Source organism: Dermacentor andersoni, chromosome 1 (genome assembly GCF_023375885.2).
Source record: "Dermacentor andersoni chromosome 1, qqDerAnde1_hic_scaffold, whole genome shotgun sequence".
In the NCBI taxonomy this organism is placed as follows: Eukaryota; Metazoa; Arthropoda; class Arachnida; order Ixodida; family Ixodidae; genus Dermacentor; species Dermacentor andersoni.
In genome coordinates, this window is record NC_092814.1 from 134844804 (window position 1) to 134862663 (window position 17860).

The 17860-nt window shown below is 45.5% G+C and overlaps 1 protein-coding gene across 5 annotated transcripts in view; it reads right to left on the reverse strand.

The window, feature by feature from the left end:
* The window catches only part of LOC129380595 (uncharacterized), a 312042-nt gene that overhangs the window by 162051 nt on the left and 132131 nt on the right, over positions 1-17860 (reverse strand). For 3 of the 5 annotated variants that reach the window (XM_055062070.1, XM_055062073.1, XM_055062072.2), the window contains exon 2: positions 4979-5106. In XM_055062070.1, coding sequence (XP_054918045.1) covers positions 4979-5106 — 128 coding nt within the window. Of the gene's footprint in view, positions 1-4978; positions 5107-13934; positions 14232-17860 lie in introns of those variants that run through there. The other 2 variants (XR_011892200.1, XR_011892201.1) reach the window with 1 other exon arrangement.

Genomic DNA, 17860 nt, shown 5'->3' on the forward strand with positions numbered 1-17860 from the left:
CAAAAGTTATGACAATGGCCTCTTTCTAATTTATAAAAAGAAATGTACGCAAGGCGGCGCCTTGAAGTTTCCTCCCGCGGTGCGAGTAACCAGCGAAATGAACAAGAGATGGCAGCGCCGGCGCTTGCGTCACGCTAGTGGATATCTCTGGCGCGCGCAACGCTATCGGTGACATTCGGCCGTTTCTCAGCCAGCCGAGTCGGGCTGAGTCACTTGCGTTTCACGAGATAGCGATAACGTGGGCTACAACGTGCGCGCATCACCACTGGTAGGTCGTGTATGTTGTCTCAAGCAAGAAAACAAGCGCGTTGGCGCCAACATGCGATGACTCATTCCATTTTTCGGGAACACGCATCCTAGCTATTGAAACAGACGATGGCTTGTACGCAGCAGACGACGGAAGCGAGAAGCGTTTTCGACGGAATAATCATACGCTTTGAGATAGCTGCTTTATTTTTACTGCGGAGGAAAACTGTTTTGCTTTACCGATAACGCTACATTCAATGCCTTCATTTCGGTTTCTTAGGCGAAACGTCAAGTTGGCGTCACGTTACGTAAGCAAAACGGGTCCATCAGCGCCATTTTGTTTGCGTCGCGCCTACGTCACGCATCGAAGAAAATGCCGGAATGTCCAAAATAGCGCCCCTAGTTTGGGCGGTTGCGAAGTTCCGCCCATACTTATATGGCCGACCCTTTTCCGTTGTCCCAGACCATCACGCGCTTTGCTGGTTATGCTCTCTGAAATATCCTGCCGGAAATCTTGGTCGCTGGGCCTTACGCCTCCAAGAATATTCGTATACTGTCACCTACAAATCTGGCCGACTACACAAGGACGCTGACTGCCTGTCTCGTTACCCGGTAGACGAGCCTGACGACGCCGACAGTAGTACCGCCAACGGCATTTTCTCTGTGTCTGCCTTCGCTAACATCGCCGATGAGCAGTACCGAGACCTATCGATGCGAGCACTCATCGAGCGTCTGCGCTCTACACCTACCGACGCATCCGTTCGCCGATATGTCCTCCAGGGTGGCATTCTGTACCGAAGGAACGTCCTCCCGGACGGATCTCATCTTCTTGTTATTGTGCCGAAACATCTACGACAGACTGTGCTCTTGGAGATGCATGACGCACCCACTGCAGGACATCTTGGCGTAACCCGCACGTACGACCGCGTCCGCCGCCGCTTCTATTGGCTTGGCCTTGCTCGCTCCGTCCGACGCTATGTTGCTGCCTGTGATACCTGCCAGCGTCGGAAAACACCTCGGATGCTACCTGCCGGTCATCTCCAGCCGATCACTGTCCCTGTGGAACCGTTCTTTCGTGTTGCATTAGACCTCCTCGGTCACTTTCCCACGTCATCCTCTGGGAACAAATGGCTAGCCGTCGCAACTGATTATGCCACCCGATACGCTATCACGCGGGCTCTCCCTACCAGTTGCGCCACTGACGTCACGGACTTTCTCTTGCGTGACATTATCTTACTTCATGGCGCCCCGCAACAGCTGCTCACTGACCGTGGTCGTAACTTCCTCTCGAAAGTTATCACCGACATTTTGCGTTCCTGCTCCACTCAACACAAGCTGACTACCTCATACCACCCTCAAACCAATGGCCTGAGAGAGTGGTTAAACCGTACTCTTACCGATACCGATACTCTTAACAATATGCATGAATCACATGAAATCTAAACATGCACAATCACCGAACACATCGGTAAGTACAAGAGCATGTACATTTTCCACAAAGGTATTTAAAAATATATGTATTGATCAAATCTGTTCTTATTAGAGAAGAAACGATCAATAGCGGCACCGAAAGAGCCTGAGTTGACCTCTCAGTGTTTTGGCCCACATAATAAAAGAATAAATTTTCAGTACTAAACTCCAGTGAACGAAAAGTCAAGTTTTGATGCCTTGAAAAAAAGGGGATATTGCAAAGGTGAATTAGGGAAGTAAATGAAATGCAGAGCAAACACACAAGAAACACACCTGTTGTTTTTTACACCAATGTAATGGCAAAGCATTATGAAAAGTTTGGAAAGTCGATGCAAGGCATAACTGGCCAACATTTTTGAGACAAACAATATTTTCCAAACATAGACGTGCTTTAAATAAGGTTTGAGCCAGGAGCATTAGTGCTAATTTTGTCTTTCCAACAAGTTTACTTGAGCACGATAAATATGTAGAATTTTTTTCTTTTGTGAAACGAGAGTTCTCTGGCTAAAGGTGCCGTGTAGTAGATTTTCTTTTTACAATTCCGGTTTCTATAAATTTTTGTTTTCTAACCCGAAGGCACTGGTCTGTTATACAATATGTAGTTTGAAAATGGGTTTTCTTGCTATAAAACAAAAAGCTGAATATTCCACATTTACTACTGTTTGGGTGCAAAGTGCAGTATCAATGGAGGCCTGATAAAAACAAACCACTTTTGATTAAACTATTTTGCTGAGCACAAAAGGTGGACAGTGTTTTAAAATACATTGTAAATTTCTAAATTATTTGCACTTAGATGCGGTAATCCAAGATTAGGGCTTGCTGTTGCATGTGAGTATGGAAATGAGCAAATATGGTTTATGAAATCAGCCATACTCTGGTTACTAAACGAACACATGCACAGGCTGTCATGCATGAATTCAAGTTAAATATCACGCTGTTAACATTTGCCAGCAAGAAATGGTTGTATCAAACATTATAAATATAGTGAACAGTGTACATTAATTGATTCAAAATTAGAAAGTTTCTCATTTCTCATCCACATTTGAGCTGCAAAAATGCAATTGATGCAGCAAATGGCGTTTAGCTTTCAAAAAAAAAAAAAAAATACTGTTCACGGTTAACCACGAGGTGCAGGGACTCCATTCTGTGAGCATCTTGGCCAATAAATGCAGCGAATGGCTATACTGAAATCTTGCATCCTGTATTAGCAAAAGAAGAAGAGCATCACGAGACTTCAGCCTGTGCAATTACACATGTACATGGCGAAAAATTTGATAAGGCAACAAGCTCCTGAAAATAACAATCTTAATTTATGTGACTGCGCACAATCAGGTAACTGGGCAAGACAAGTGAAGGGTAGGAGAAATCTTTGTTTTGCAAATCTAGGAATTGCATGTTTCCATGAACACTAAACCACTAAGTCACTGTGAATAGAACATGACACATACACCAGCAAAACCAAATAAATTTATAGTAGCCTTTTCACGATATAAAATAAGAATGAATAAAATTTAAAGACACTACGAACGACATCTCTCAACAGACATTTGCCCAGGAATGTGTATGTGACCTTAATATAAAACTGACATCATGAAATCTGCAATTTATCTGTGCATTAGACTTTATAAGTACTGCAGCTGACAACCTTACGGAATATGGCACATTATGACTGAGATGCACAAGACATGAAAAAAATAATTGTTTTTACGGAAGATTATTACACTAGGAGACGAAGAGTACTGTTTTACAGTAAGTGCACACAAAATGAAAAGGAGGGAACCCCCACTGGCATTCTCATTTGCCCTGCAATACATGCATCCAGCCCAACGGTCTCCAACTCTCTAATGCAGTTTATTAGACCCTTTCTCTATCCTAAAACTTATTCTGTATTTGTTATTTACTAATTTAGCAAGAATTGACATTTCAGCATGCTTTCCTGGAAAAGTTAGCATGTGTTGTCAACTATTTTCATTAGAGCACGCCTCCTCTTTCAATGGGTTAGCTTGGCAATACGCTCACAAGTAGTATTCCCTTATGTAAACTTATGATCCTTCCTCATGCTCTCAATTTCTCCTTCATGCTCTAAACTGTGATGTCCCTCCTACGCAGTTTATGCTTGTCTGCGACTATTACATGGTCCTTCTTCCTGTAGCTTCTCAACTAGTACCTGAAATTTCTTGTCTGCTAAAACACTCATCTTTACCGACCAAAACACATTGCACGGTTACCCCTCACTGGGGGCGGGGGGGGGGGGGGGGGTGTATAGAAGTGTTCACATATTCAATGAACCGTACAGCCACAATCATTTCTCATCCTGTGTTGCCACTACTCGTATGAGTCGCAATGGTTGTAAATTGGCTACCCACCCTCTCTCACTTAAAAGTACATTTTGCCACGTGGAAAATGACCATAAGCATTGCATTTGCTTGAATGAGTGCTCCTGTGCATGTTTTTTTCTCGTCTTGTAATGGCTAGGTTCAACATGGTAAAGTCTGAAAACTGTCTAGCCCCAACTAATACTTTGTGTAGTTTCAAAATTATGGAACATTCATTTTTCAAGACTTGTCCCAATTAAACAGGATTTTCATGATGCAAATGAGGAAAGGTTGTGCTTAGAGACAATGATAGGCCTGCTAGTTGCTGCAAAATTGTTTGAAATGAAATATACTTGCAATTTTCATGAACAGCTAGCACAGTACAAGAAATAGGCACATTGCCTGTTGAAACGTTCCTTTAACGCCCAAGAGAGGTCCTGCTTTCTTGTAATTTCTTCAATTCCCTTGCAGTCTAGATTGCAATCCGGCGCATTTTGGCTTTGATATTGTATTCAAAATAGAAACAGCTCAAATTTTAACGTTTTCAGAATTATATCGGAATAAATTAAAGGTAGAAGACTGTAATGCAATGAGCAAATAAGAAGCTCATTGCAGAGAGTAAACAAATATTCCTTTCCTGCAAATAAATTTGTAGCAGGAAGATCATACGACATTAGCACTGAATGCACAATAAACACTATGATGCTGCAATGTCCCACTCTGTGAATATTATTGCACAAAGAAAATCCTCATTATGAAAGGCCATCAGAAAATGCAAGTGTATACTTTGGATCAGCAGTCATACCGGCAGTATGTACTGTACCATCGGCAATATTTAAAACCACGCACAACTGTACATGATATGAAGCTTAGACCGCCAAGGAGCCTAAGAGTTCTAAATTAAATCTTGACTTATTATATTAAACTACACGCCTATATCTACTTACAACGTTGTCTTCATAACTGCGTCCAAGAAGACGTCAAACATCTGTCTGAAGGAGAATGCAAGTGGCTTGTTCTTGATGGAGGGCACCAAGGCTGGGCATTGTGAAACTGCTGCTATCATCTGCATGACCTGCAAGAAATGCCGCTCTAAGTTCAAGATGAACAAATGCTATTAGAACAAAAAACGATCACTGGCAATGAGCCTCGTTTTGGTTTGCACTAGAAAAGCCGAAATACGCAATTAGTGCTGCTTCCTGAAAAACAAGCAAGCCTCCTTCCAGATGTTGCAGTCATGCATTAAGATTGTCACGCAGCTGCATGTTTGTATGCTCATATGCTGCGGTCGCCACTGTGCCAGCATGCCTTGCATAGTCTATTATTTCAAGGTAAATTGATTATTGTGTTTTCTTGTCAATTCTTGGCAAATTGCGCCAGCAACGAAGTAGCTCACTTACACACATAATCCCTTTTGGGGAGTGAATTCCCCCCCCCCACACACACAACACACACACAACACACACACGCACACACGCGCACGCATGCGCGCACGCACGCACACGCACACGCACACGCAAGCTTCTACCACATGAGCAGCTTCCCACGCTTGACACACATGCACTTTTTTATCCTTTGACACTCCTACTACGAAGGCATAAAAAAAGCCTTTGTCTGACCAACCCCATACTCCTCTACCTACACTTCCAGCTACACTTCCAGACAGCCAGGGCAAGCCGTCTAGCTTCCACAGTGCTCCAAACTGCAGTCGCGAATTTCAATAGGGCTATAGGCGACACCTCTCGAAGGGCAGGCAAACTACCCAGAGAGACCTAAAGCTTGTATATGATACCAATAAAGCGCAACACTTGAAATTTTCAAATTCATTAAAGCTCCTGAAGCCAATTTCTATATACGTAGAACGTCTCGAATCACCTACCATTCACAATTTCAGCGGATGTCTACATCAAGGGAAATGTGGGCTAATGGGAAATCCACGCTTTAAGATCAAAATTAGTGTAATGGCGAAACACACTACCAGATTTCTTAATCGTTCATTTATGCTCTGGATGTAACGTTCCTTTCACAATAACAATCAAGGTCATGGATTCATCAGGGCAGAGGAGGAAAAAAGAAGGAAGCGTACACCTGACGCCTTCCCACTCGTCCTCCCTAGAAACGGCGCCTCATACAGCAGCGGTCCAGGATGGCTTGAAACCAAACTCGGCTTTCAGGCAGGAACACTCGCTGCACCAAATCTGAAGAGTTTTATTGCGAGTAGAACTCTAGCGACCTTATGCAATACATACGCACGCACACAAAACGCACTCGCACGCAAGCACAAATATACGCACTCTCAAAGCGCGGACACAAAAGCGCGCACGCGCACATCGATGAACACAAACAAGCACACATACATGCAGGCGGACACGATAACACGTGCACGCACACACAGCGACCCACACAGAAACATGCGCGCACACGCACGCATACACAAACACGCTCACAAAACACGTACGCACTAGACACACGCAAACACGCCGGCACATACAAACCGGCAAGTACGCACACACACGCACAAAGCGGGACGAAAACATGCTGAAAGTGTTCGGCAAGCAGCAACAGCAGCACGCGACCGCGCCAGGGCGAATCAATACCGCGCCGGTTCTTTGGAAAGGTGGCAAAGCCAGTCGTCCTTTTTCTGCGCGACGCAAAAGTGGCCGACCATATTTCACTTAAGTGCAAACGACCGTATTACAACAAGATGCGCTGAATGCAAAAGAGAATCACATCTAAATACGTTCAGGCGCTGAGAAACAAAGCGGAACTATGCAGGCGCACCACGCCCGATGTGCGTTTGACAAACATTAGCCACACGGGGCGCTATCGAGGTAGTTAACTTGCCCTACTACGAGCGCAGCTGCTCTTGCGCTTACATTAGTGAATTATGCTACGAAATCACAGTGAGATACTTCTAGAGCGAACAATAACACGTAACCCACCAAACAAATACGAAATAAATGGGCCCTTGCCTGAAAATTGCCACTATGGCAGTACTAGCGATCGCCGACACCGGGCACGTTGCAACTGCTCTCTTCAGCCTCCGTGGATCAATCTTCCAGTGCGTACGAACGCTTTGCTTTGAAGTGGGGCACGAGTAATACACAAAGCACGGGCCACATCTTTTTCTACACCGCGCACAAAACTAATCACACGTTTAAAATTATTTCGCACAGTGCGAGACGCGAACACAGGCGAAAACGAGACAATGCATTTCATCTAGAAACAGCAGCGAATGCAACAATGCAGAGGCAGGCCAATGCAGGCCTTCCCGTCCTGCCGCGCGCCTAGTTGTCTGTGGCCATGTCTGTGATGGTACAGCATCGTCGCGTCACTTCAGGTCGCTTTTCATTGGGCAGGGAGCGGCCGCGTAGGGCCACGTACATTGCGCAGCGCCGAAGTCAGTCGAATAATAAAATAAAAACATCTGCTGCTACCCGTTTATTCTGACAGGTTTGCTTGCTCGCATGGCCGCCTGTTTGCTGCTGTTTCGTTGTGGTCTCTAACTAGAGTGATGAGCTGGTAGTTGCTACTACGTATCGTGCCGAGCATTTTTGGGGAGACGCAGTCTGTTCCGCATCACTGTGGGTACAGCACACAAATCGTGATCGTGAGCGAGATGATCGGCGCTCTTCTGCTGGTGCGATTAGATTACTCGCGGCGTCCGAATGAAGCAACCTTGCGAAGCACAGCGTGGTTTCAGCGAGATCGTGGCTCGATAAAGACGCATGCATCTTGGTCGTGCGACGGCGAAGCGTAAGCATTCATGAGGAGACTAAAGACTGCGTTTGTAAGAGCGCATGCTGTGGATAAGCAATTACAGCTTTGACGACACCAGCCCCTAATATATAGGCTAAGCCTTACAAACTGTGTCAGAGGATGTGCTTAGAAAGCAGATGAGTAGCTTAGTAAAGCTCTGAATAACTTAGGCAAGGTACGTGGAGATTTGGGTTTGAGAACTTCCAGCGTGATGTCGCCGCTATAAAGGTCTTCTTTATGGCTTCAACAAGCAAATTGTAAGATGATGCCATTGTACAGCAGAGGCTCGGCTAACAGCACGTCCCTGTTTGTTCAGCAATGTATCCCAGACAGCTTCTTTAATTTCGCCACTTTTTGTTGGGCACCGAAATATTCGTGCAGAATTGTGCAAGTTGTTCGCACATTTTCATTTTGTTACTGAAGTTTGCGTTAGAAGTGTTTAATTGCCTGATAATATTACTGTGAGCGCAAAATATAATGATAATTACATTGTAAGTGAAAGTGCGGACTTTTTCTGGATGATACATTTTGGAGTGGCCGTCATGCCAGTAACATCAGAATCGTAGAAAAAAAAAATCGACAGTTACTTAGGAATGCGAAAGCTTAATGACTTCACGGATGTACACTTGCAATTTATCACGTGACCGTGATACGTGAGTTCATACATTGTCACGTGTCCTTCCCAATTCTACCTTAATCTGCCGTAATCCACCTTGCTATAGTTTGTACGAACCTTAATCCAATTTATGACCCCCTAATTCACATTATTTCACATTAATTACCCATAATTACTTATAATTAGCGTTGTTCTATTTACTACCTTCTGTATCACTACTGACGTCATACAAGACGCTGATGAAGTCACATTTTATTTATTTATTTATTTATTTATTTATTATACATACATTCAAGGACTATAGTAGGCACAACAGAAGGAAGTGTGAAAATATACAATATTTGCAGTACAGGGCAAGAATAGAAAATCAAACTATAAGACACTTTGAACGGCGATGTTGAATTAGTGGTGTCACAAATTGAGACTGTGGAGGCGGGAAGGCGGTTCCATTCAGTGGCTGTTCTTGGTAAAAAGGTAGAATGGGACATCAATTTTGTGTTGATGGTCGATGCGAGACGAGATATAACTTGGTGTGGTGAAAAGATTTTCTTTAAGACAAGAGTTAAAGTAGCATATCCTATGAAAAAGACAGAGACGAAAGCACTTGCGACATCACCAAAGGTCAGGTATACCTAGTGTTCTTTTCATGAACGCGACCCTAGAATGACGTGAATAAATTAAAAGAATAAAACGGGCGGCGCGGTTCTGAATGCTTTCAAGAAAAATAGCAAGATTTGCATGAGCAAGGTCCCATATCGATTGTTGTTGCGGAGAACGCTAGCTTTTCTACCTGAAATGACATAAAATGCTTTCGCATTAAAAATGCAATGCATCAACACATTGCTCAATGTGCGGACGTGTACACGTTACCCAGATTTATGCATCAATGCGTTCAACACCCTTCAGTGGTCGATTTAACACCCTTCTTTTAGCAAAGTCCCACCTTATGTGTGGTATACTTACGATAGAGTGTTTTGGCCGAAAAGGCTGCTAAAAGGGTGTGAGCATGGATGTAAATGCAGAAAACACCCCTTTTAACACACATAAGGGTGTTCAAATGTTTAGTGTGCACTGTACTGTCAGGTCTGAAGTGGCAAATATGCTCGGTCTATCTAGACGACGTCATAGTGTTCTCAGCTACACTTGAGGAGCACGTAAGCCGGTTACTCACTGTTCTCCAAGCTATATGCTCGGCAGCCGCAGCCGCTCATTTTTTCATCGAACACATCGTCCTTAGGCACGGCGCCCCAAAAGTCATCATCACAGACAGGGGAACTGCATTCACTGCTGAACTCCTTGACTCGGTTCTCAGGCTCATTGGTACAAGTCACCGGGAAACAACCGCATATCATTCCCAGAGGAACGGACTATAACCAAGCGTCTTAATAAGACCCTCGCAGACATGCTTTGCATGTATGTCGACGTGGAACATAAGAAGTGGGATCAGATTTTGCCTTACGTCGCCTTCGCCTACAATACCGCTCGACAAGAATGTACCGGATTGACACCATTCAGCTTGGTTCACGGTCGCGAAGCCGCGACAACGCTGGATACCATGTTGCCGCACGAGTTTGATGACATATCTACCGACGTTGACGAATTTACCCAGCACGCCGAAGAAGCCTGGGAGCTTCTCCGCGTACGTATCTGCATTCAGCAAGGCCAATATGCGAAACCATACGATCTGCAACACAGGTTCGTTTTCCACACTCCCGGTGACAAAGTATGGGTCTGGATACTCATACGCCATCGTGGACTTTCCGAAAGACTCCTACGACGGCACTTTGTGCCGTACAGAGTGATCCGCCGCCTGAGTGACGTGAATTACGAGGTCGTTCCTGATAGTGACAATAGTTAAAGTCGCCGCAAGCACTTACCTGAAGTGGTGCATGTGGTAGGAATGAAGCCATACCTGTCGAACTAACTTGATTTTTGTCTTTCTTGTTTTTATTTTCTTGCGGGTTTAACTCTGTGCCATTATACCCCGCCCTCATATGCTTAAATTGCGCATGGGGACGATGCTTCCTTCGGGGGGACGCAAATGCCGCGCCTGTACTCCGTAGAAGAGGACAACGCGAGTGTGCATGAGCGTGTTTGTAGAACCGCAGTGAAGAAGTCGCGGTTGCGCTCATATTTAAAACACCGCCCTGCTGCTGTGCCTCCTGCTCTAGAACCCCTATTTTGACGTTGCGACAATATTTTTTCGTATCTGCGCTTTTAGGGGCTCAAAAATTGTCGAAATTGTCTGATGAAGAGCCCATCACTAGGGAGCGGCGTCAAAAGGCACTCTTCATTGCGCATGTATTGTGGACAAGGTAAATTGTTCCTGTTTCCGCCATTGGCTAAACAGAAGTAGCATTTAACTTGTGCCCACGTACGCATACATACAAAAAAGTAACTATGTGGATATGTATACTGCAGGGCCGAGAGGGATGGCCAAACTCCGGCGCGACGTGTGTGCATTTTCCCCGTTCAGCCTCAGTGGCGTTCAAACGACAAACAGACCGACCGAAGCGAAAGGCGAGGGAAACAGAAAAGATGCGTAGACAGGCGCAGGGAACAGTCATGCGTAAGTTGTTCCCGGATAATACAAACACGAGAGAGAGTGAGCACGAAAGCTTAAATCGAGGATGACATGGCACGGGCGAAGCTATTCAGCGCGCCTTCAAAGCGAACGCCGTGCTCCCTTCTGACCTCGGCTGACATCAGCTCGAAGTATCCGCCGTCAGGACTTCCTAAATCGTCTTGCCGCTGGCACGTCCTGCGGCGGAGCCGACAGCAAGTGCGAAAAGGGGGTCGTTCGCGTGTCCGCTAGAGTAGTTCTCGCCGCTGCTACAGCGGCGTGGTCGGCCACAGAAAGTTGAGACTGTTTGCCGAAGCAAGACGCGGCCATAAAGAAAAGGCAAGCGGCGCCGCGGCACTGCGCTTGTAGACGGCACCTGCGACTCCAGTTCTAAACGCGGAAATTGAAATCCCTGTGGAGTTGGTTGGCACTGTTGCTGCTCGAGCGTACAGCTAGCTCTGCAGCGCAGGCGGCACGCAAGACAAAGGATTTCACTGCGTTCTTTTTCCGGGTCGTCTTGGGAACTCTAAAAAGGGAAGTGTCAACACAATTGACCCTCAACGACCCTGGCCGGCATAAGGTGCGTCACGGTATTGTCCTACTGTCGAACTTAAATTAGCACAAAGCAAAAAAAAGCAGGTGTCGTCTAACATAGTCACAACACGAAGCAAACGTCAGTAAAATCTTACGTGCAGGGCGTTGGTCTCGCCAGATTTGACACATGGTCTGCTTTTGCGATATAACTCATCTAGCCGACAGCCAACATGTTTCTTAAGGTGGGAACGCTTGTATTAGCCGGTGCTTCTCGCAACAGTTCGTTACGAACTTGCCTAGTCTTACAAACAAAACATATCGTGCATAACTAATAAGCACTTTCATGTTACAGATGCCCCAGCAAAACATCGCGCATTAATAACCTTGTTGTCGCTGCGCATGACGTCATGCGACTGAACTCTACAAGTGCGAGATTTTATGATGGGGTTGCGAAAACAGGTAGGATTTTAACAATATCCCACATTCCCCTTATTTTCACTGCTCCCCGGATGTGGTTGCTATTGTCGTGGCCTTGGCGGCATGAAGACCTAATTCTACCAACGCTTGAGCAGAATCATGAATGTGGCCGTATCACACACTACAATGTGGTGTCGCATTATGGAAGGATTCGTTTCCTTTGATTCACTTTATTTCTTATCACCCCTCGCAGCGAGTGACCGAAAAGACGATAAGGAATGAGTAGCATTACATTAGCGAATAAAGGAGGGACAAACAATGACAAATGAAAAGAAGTTTTACATAATAGGGCCCATGTTCTTTAATTTCTTGATGGTGGTGCTACACGAGGCCAGGCGAGACCGGAAACTCTGAATCCTATTAGTGCACAAAACAGACTTGTATAATGTCCAGTTCAGACGCACTTGAACTAAATTGAGCTGGAGCTGGAGCTGGAGCTGGAACTCTTCTCTTGTATGCTTACCTGTCCTCTATCTTTTTATTGAGTAGATTGCGTTGCCCAGAATATGTCGGCATACGATATACATCGTATGCATCACATTTGTAGGATTTGGGGCACAGCGGGAACAGAATTAATTTAGTCTGTGTAATGGCACATGCCACATTCATATCGAATGTAATACCTTTGCCGTAGGGGTATTGCTCCACGTGTTGTTACGTTACTTTTGTGAGAAACCTATGTTATAGCAGTTGAGGTAGCAGCAGTAAGGTGAAGAAAGTGTTTCCTTGCCCAGACGGCCTAATCTTAGATTAGACGAAAGCCCAAGAGGCTTATGCGAACTAATGTGAAAATGTACGTATATTTTACTGACACTAAGCCCATTGCTACTGCTATTATTAATGGGTATGAAGAATGGGCGATATGACAAGGCGCCGATGCTATCAGCTCCTCGTTTACGCGCAATGGTATTATGCAGGCACATGACGAGAACCTTTGCGTCATCAATGGTTCGTGACCAGCATCCGCTAAAGCCAGAATACAAGAGCACTTGTATACTGAGATTCATGTGCACATTAAAAAAGCTCTTGCCGGGTGGTGAAAATTAATCGGGAGCATCTTAATACGGCGACCATCATAGCCCAATAATTGGTTTGCGACGTCGAACTCGATAATTTGATTTGAACTTGATTGATAGCCAATACAGAGGTTGCGTGTAATGATCGGAAAAATAAGTCCTTTCTTCGCCTTAGTTGCACAATTGATTTCTACATCCGTGCAGGCATATGTCTCCCCTAGGTTCACGGTGGTCTTGAGGGCCAATGTTAAAGGGCTCCTCGCCAGCTCTGGCCATTTTCAGCTGACAAGCGCAACGTATATACAATGCGTGCTAGCGATCGCGTCGGCTAAGTACTGCATCCATACGTGCCATGAAGAGAACTTAAATTTCAAACCAAACGCCGTTTGCCCTTCTCCTCGACGTATATCGACGTATATCGCGATATAGGTAGTCGACGTACATCGCGCACGTGCGCCTTCGCACATTACAGTGTTGTGACGTCGCTCAAAGCGACACGAGACTTTAAGATTTTATTCAAGGCAACGTCAACTATTTGTTTTATGTCTTGCTTGAATAGACGAATTAACGTTTAGAGAAATAATAAAACATACAAACGAAATGTCTGCGTCGTTTTATTTTACCTCGCACCGTAGCGAGAGAGATGTACTTCCGTTTCGTCTGCCTGTTCCGACGTCGTGCAGTCGTGCACGCAGAGAACGAAACTATCTCATTTTCTACCGTGTTCCAGCACCGCGATCATGCTCTTTCATCCTCTCACGCCTTCCCCATTGCTCGTGATTGTGGCACTGATCAGGAGTTCTCGTGCAGAGTGAGGAAACTATCTGCAGGCCGAAACGAGACAAACACAACAGGTCACGCGCGAGTATGTTACCGGAAGTGTGCCACTCAGCAAAAATGCGAGAGAGTGAGATAAAAAAAAAAAAACACTGACTTGCCGTCCCGGCCTTGGGAAAGTGGATGTGCAGCGATGCTCTTGAAAACCACCACTACAACTCATGAGAGGGGTATGCAACGCTTTATTGCTTTAGAGTAATGACAGTAGTAATGGGATTAGTGGTAATTTTAGCAGCACGCCGCCACTGGTCGTGTTGACGTTTCTTTTTCCCTTTGCTGCTCCTCGGGAGTCCGCACTAGGCGTTGCATACCCATAGGGATCCTACAACAATGAAATCACCTGCTGGGCTGGTTCTCTCATATACGAAAGGCTAGAGGCGTCGCTGCTCGCAAGCTGCCGCCGCTTCGGCAGCTTGCGAAGCTGTCATCTTCACAGGGAAACGTGGGCGGGGAGCGTTGCACGCTTCGCATTGTTATCAAGAGTGCCTTATCATCAATTATATGGTTCGAATGCTTGCTTTGTGCTCGTTCTTTTTTGAAACGAACGTTGTTCTGTAGGTTGTATGCGTGACCCGCCGTGGTTGCTCAGTGGCTATGGTGTTGGGCTGCTGAGCACGAGGTCGCGGGATTGAATCCCGGCCATGGCGGCCGCATTTCGATGGGGCGAAATGCGAAAACACCCGTGTACTTAGACTTAGGTGCACGTTAAAGAACCCCAGGTGGTCGAAATTTCCGGAGTCCCCCACTACGGCGTGCCTCATAATCAGAAAGTGGTTTTGGCACGTAAAACCCCATAATTAATTAGGTTGTATGCGTGATTCCAAATAATGTATGCACTCTTCGCTTCACTTTGCTGAGTGCTTGAAGCCTCTGCCTTTCGGGGGTACGATCCACTGTTCCTGTCCTGCACCGTCACCGGGATCGGCCCACAATTTCGTTAACGGACGCGAACACGAAAAATGCCGACCAACTAGAGGCTAACACCTTCGCTGTAAAAAGAAAGAAGGTGCGGCCCGTCAAGTATTCGTCACGCGACCCTCCGGCTCCAGTATGGCAGAACACAGGGAGGAATTTCACTTGTGGAGGCTAGATGGGGCAAGTGGAGAGAATTCCTATGTTGGCGGTGACGCTCGCCTGCTGAAATCACAGCTCGCGCCACTACAAATATTTATATCTTTGTTAATATTGACCTTCTTTGAAAAATTGTTGCGTAGGACACTTATTCGATGGCACGTTGCAACTTTCAGCGTATAACCAAAATTTTCTATGTGGGCTGGTCATGGGCCCTTTAAGGCCACCCTAGCGAGCATCCCCTTGAGGTGATGTCTATGCAGGCATATAGTATTTTCGGCAGTCTACAGCACCACAACTGCAGTGCTGAATTCATTTCGGTGAATTGGTAAAGCGCTTTCTTGCGCTTTTTGAGAAATTCCGACGAGTGAGACGGGGCTATGTATGGGGCCTATTCAGGAACGAAGCTATTGGGATTTTTCTCGTGACGAAGAGAGCAACAATAGATAACAGGATCATGATGGCGCGATTGTGATACTTCTAGCAAATATAAACCCTTGTTAATGCCATGCACGAACTCTATAGGAGTCCATTTGAAACCCGTTTCCTTTTTTTTGCTCGAAGTCACGTCGTTTTCTTGATCAGTGCCACCGAGTTACACTTTATAGGTCAAGAAGCGGCGGAGTACTGAGTCGGGCTTCTTTCGCTTCCACATGAGATAGGAAATGTGCGGTTCTTGCTCTTCTCGACACTCGGGGCAGGACAAAGGAACTACACCTGCGTCTGTTCTGGAGCAGGTTAGGGACCTGCCCTCTGTTTTCACGGCACTGACTTGCTCACTACCTCTTCGTAAAATGGAGAAAGGAGAGCGGGACTAACACGTGCAGTCAAAGGTCGAGCAATAAAGGCGCTCTTGCCGATATTAGTGGCATATTGAGATCCTACTACCAGGCTCTAAGAGTTTGAAGTAGGACTGCAATGTTCTGCGCCACCCGCAGAGGCACAAGAAATAGAAAGAAACGAATATACCAGTGCCTTATTGGCATAGACATACACGGGCAGAACATTGAAGATGATTAATGTTCCATAAGAGGAGTGAGTGCCACTCGCAGACGCAAATCTGCGAATCTTCTCAGCCTAAGTAATCGGCTGAGAGAACACCGCGCGCATGTAGAAGCGGCTACGACAGGACCAGGACATCTTTGCCGAAAACTGTCGAAGATAGTGCGGCCCGCTTTTCGATGGCACACGTGTTTTATACGGGTTCAAATCAGAACCTAACAGATTGATGTTTGAGGCATTTCCCATTTAAAAAAAAAATGAAGGCGATAACTACGCTAGCACCACTTCTGTTGGCACCGCAAATAAATAAATGTAGCGTGTCAGTCAAAGCATGAGTGGCACGCACGGGTTTCGCGCGTGCTCTGACTGCTAGCGCAGGATTGTGCTAAGTAAATTTCAGTTGTAGTCCAGCATTTGTAGTGTCTCTGTCTTCGGTTTGTGCCTCCATTATTTTGCGCTCATAGCATTCATGAATCAATAATTTTGCAATTCAGCTGCTGATTTGGGAATGCGGCCTGAACTCGTTAAGAGGGAAGTAGCTGACACAAACCTAAGATGAAACAGTGGGGTTAGATTGTTTGCTTTGATAATCCCTGATTTTAACACGTTCGTCTAGTAAAAACGTCAATAGATGCCTTTCTTTTTAAGCAGTGTTTTAAACATAGACAGCGTTTCACAGACGAGTATGACATATATATATATATATATATATATATATATATATATATATATATATATATATATATATATATATATATATATATATATATATATATATATATATAGGGTGTCCCGGCTAACTTGGACCTTATCAATGCGTCAGCGGCGTGTTCTCTTGTTGCCGCGACCATCACATAGCGTGAAGCCCTGTATCTAGCTGCCGCCGCTAGGAAATCCATGTATCCGTGGTGATTCGCTTGGGAGCGCTTGAGTAGCGGCGCGCGAGCGCCTATCTGTTTCGTATTTTGCATGTGTCGCGCGCTTTTGTTTTTTCTCGGAAACACCAACGAGACAAAGCTGAGCACTAAACAAATGCTTGATTCGGAGGTTATTTGAGGTGCCCAACAACTTTGTAATTTATATGGTTGCGATTCAAGTAATAATTAAAAAGTTCACTAATGCACGAAGTAATACTTCGTGATGAAAAAAATTCTGGCCGTAAGTACATACGACTGCGGCTACTATGCAGTTGGTGCAATTTCCCTAGAGGTTGTGGGTATTTTTAAATCTTGGTCCAAGTTAGCTGGGACACCCTGCACACACACACACACACACACACACACACACACACACACACACACACATATATATATATATATATATATATATATATATATATATATATATATATATATATGTGTGTGTGTATTTTGTCTTCGGCTGACCGCTCTTCACCGCCTAGCAAATCTTATCGCACAGTGCAGAACTCGCCTGCATGTATCGGACGTTTCTCGACTGGTATCGATCGTTCTATCCGCTGTCTCATGTAACCGAATCTTGCCTAATCTGCTGCCACGTATGTGCGACGCGAGTGGTGCAGAATTTTCTGGAAGACACGCGGGCCCCACCGATTACTCTGGAAACTTCGATGACTGATGTATAAAAGCCGACGCGCTTGATCCGCTGAGCAGATTATCGACGATCGCCGGCTGTGTTCGCCGCTATCGTTGTTCTTTGAGTGTAGCCAGTTCTTTAGGGCACACGTTCGCCCAATGAAACGCTAGTTTCGTCATTCCCAGTTTTGCTGCTCTCTTCACCGTCGCAACTACGTGACATCTGGTGGAGGTGTTAGTGCGTTCATGTACCGAATGCCCCGCACAGCCGTGATCCAAGGCCGAAACTTGAGGACAACACCAACGTCGCCAAGGACAAGTGAGCTAGCCGTAGGTAGCAAGGATTGCTACCTGAATACGGACTTCATCCCGAAGAGATCAGAGAGATCAACCCAAGTCAG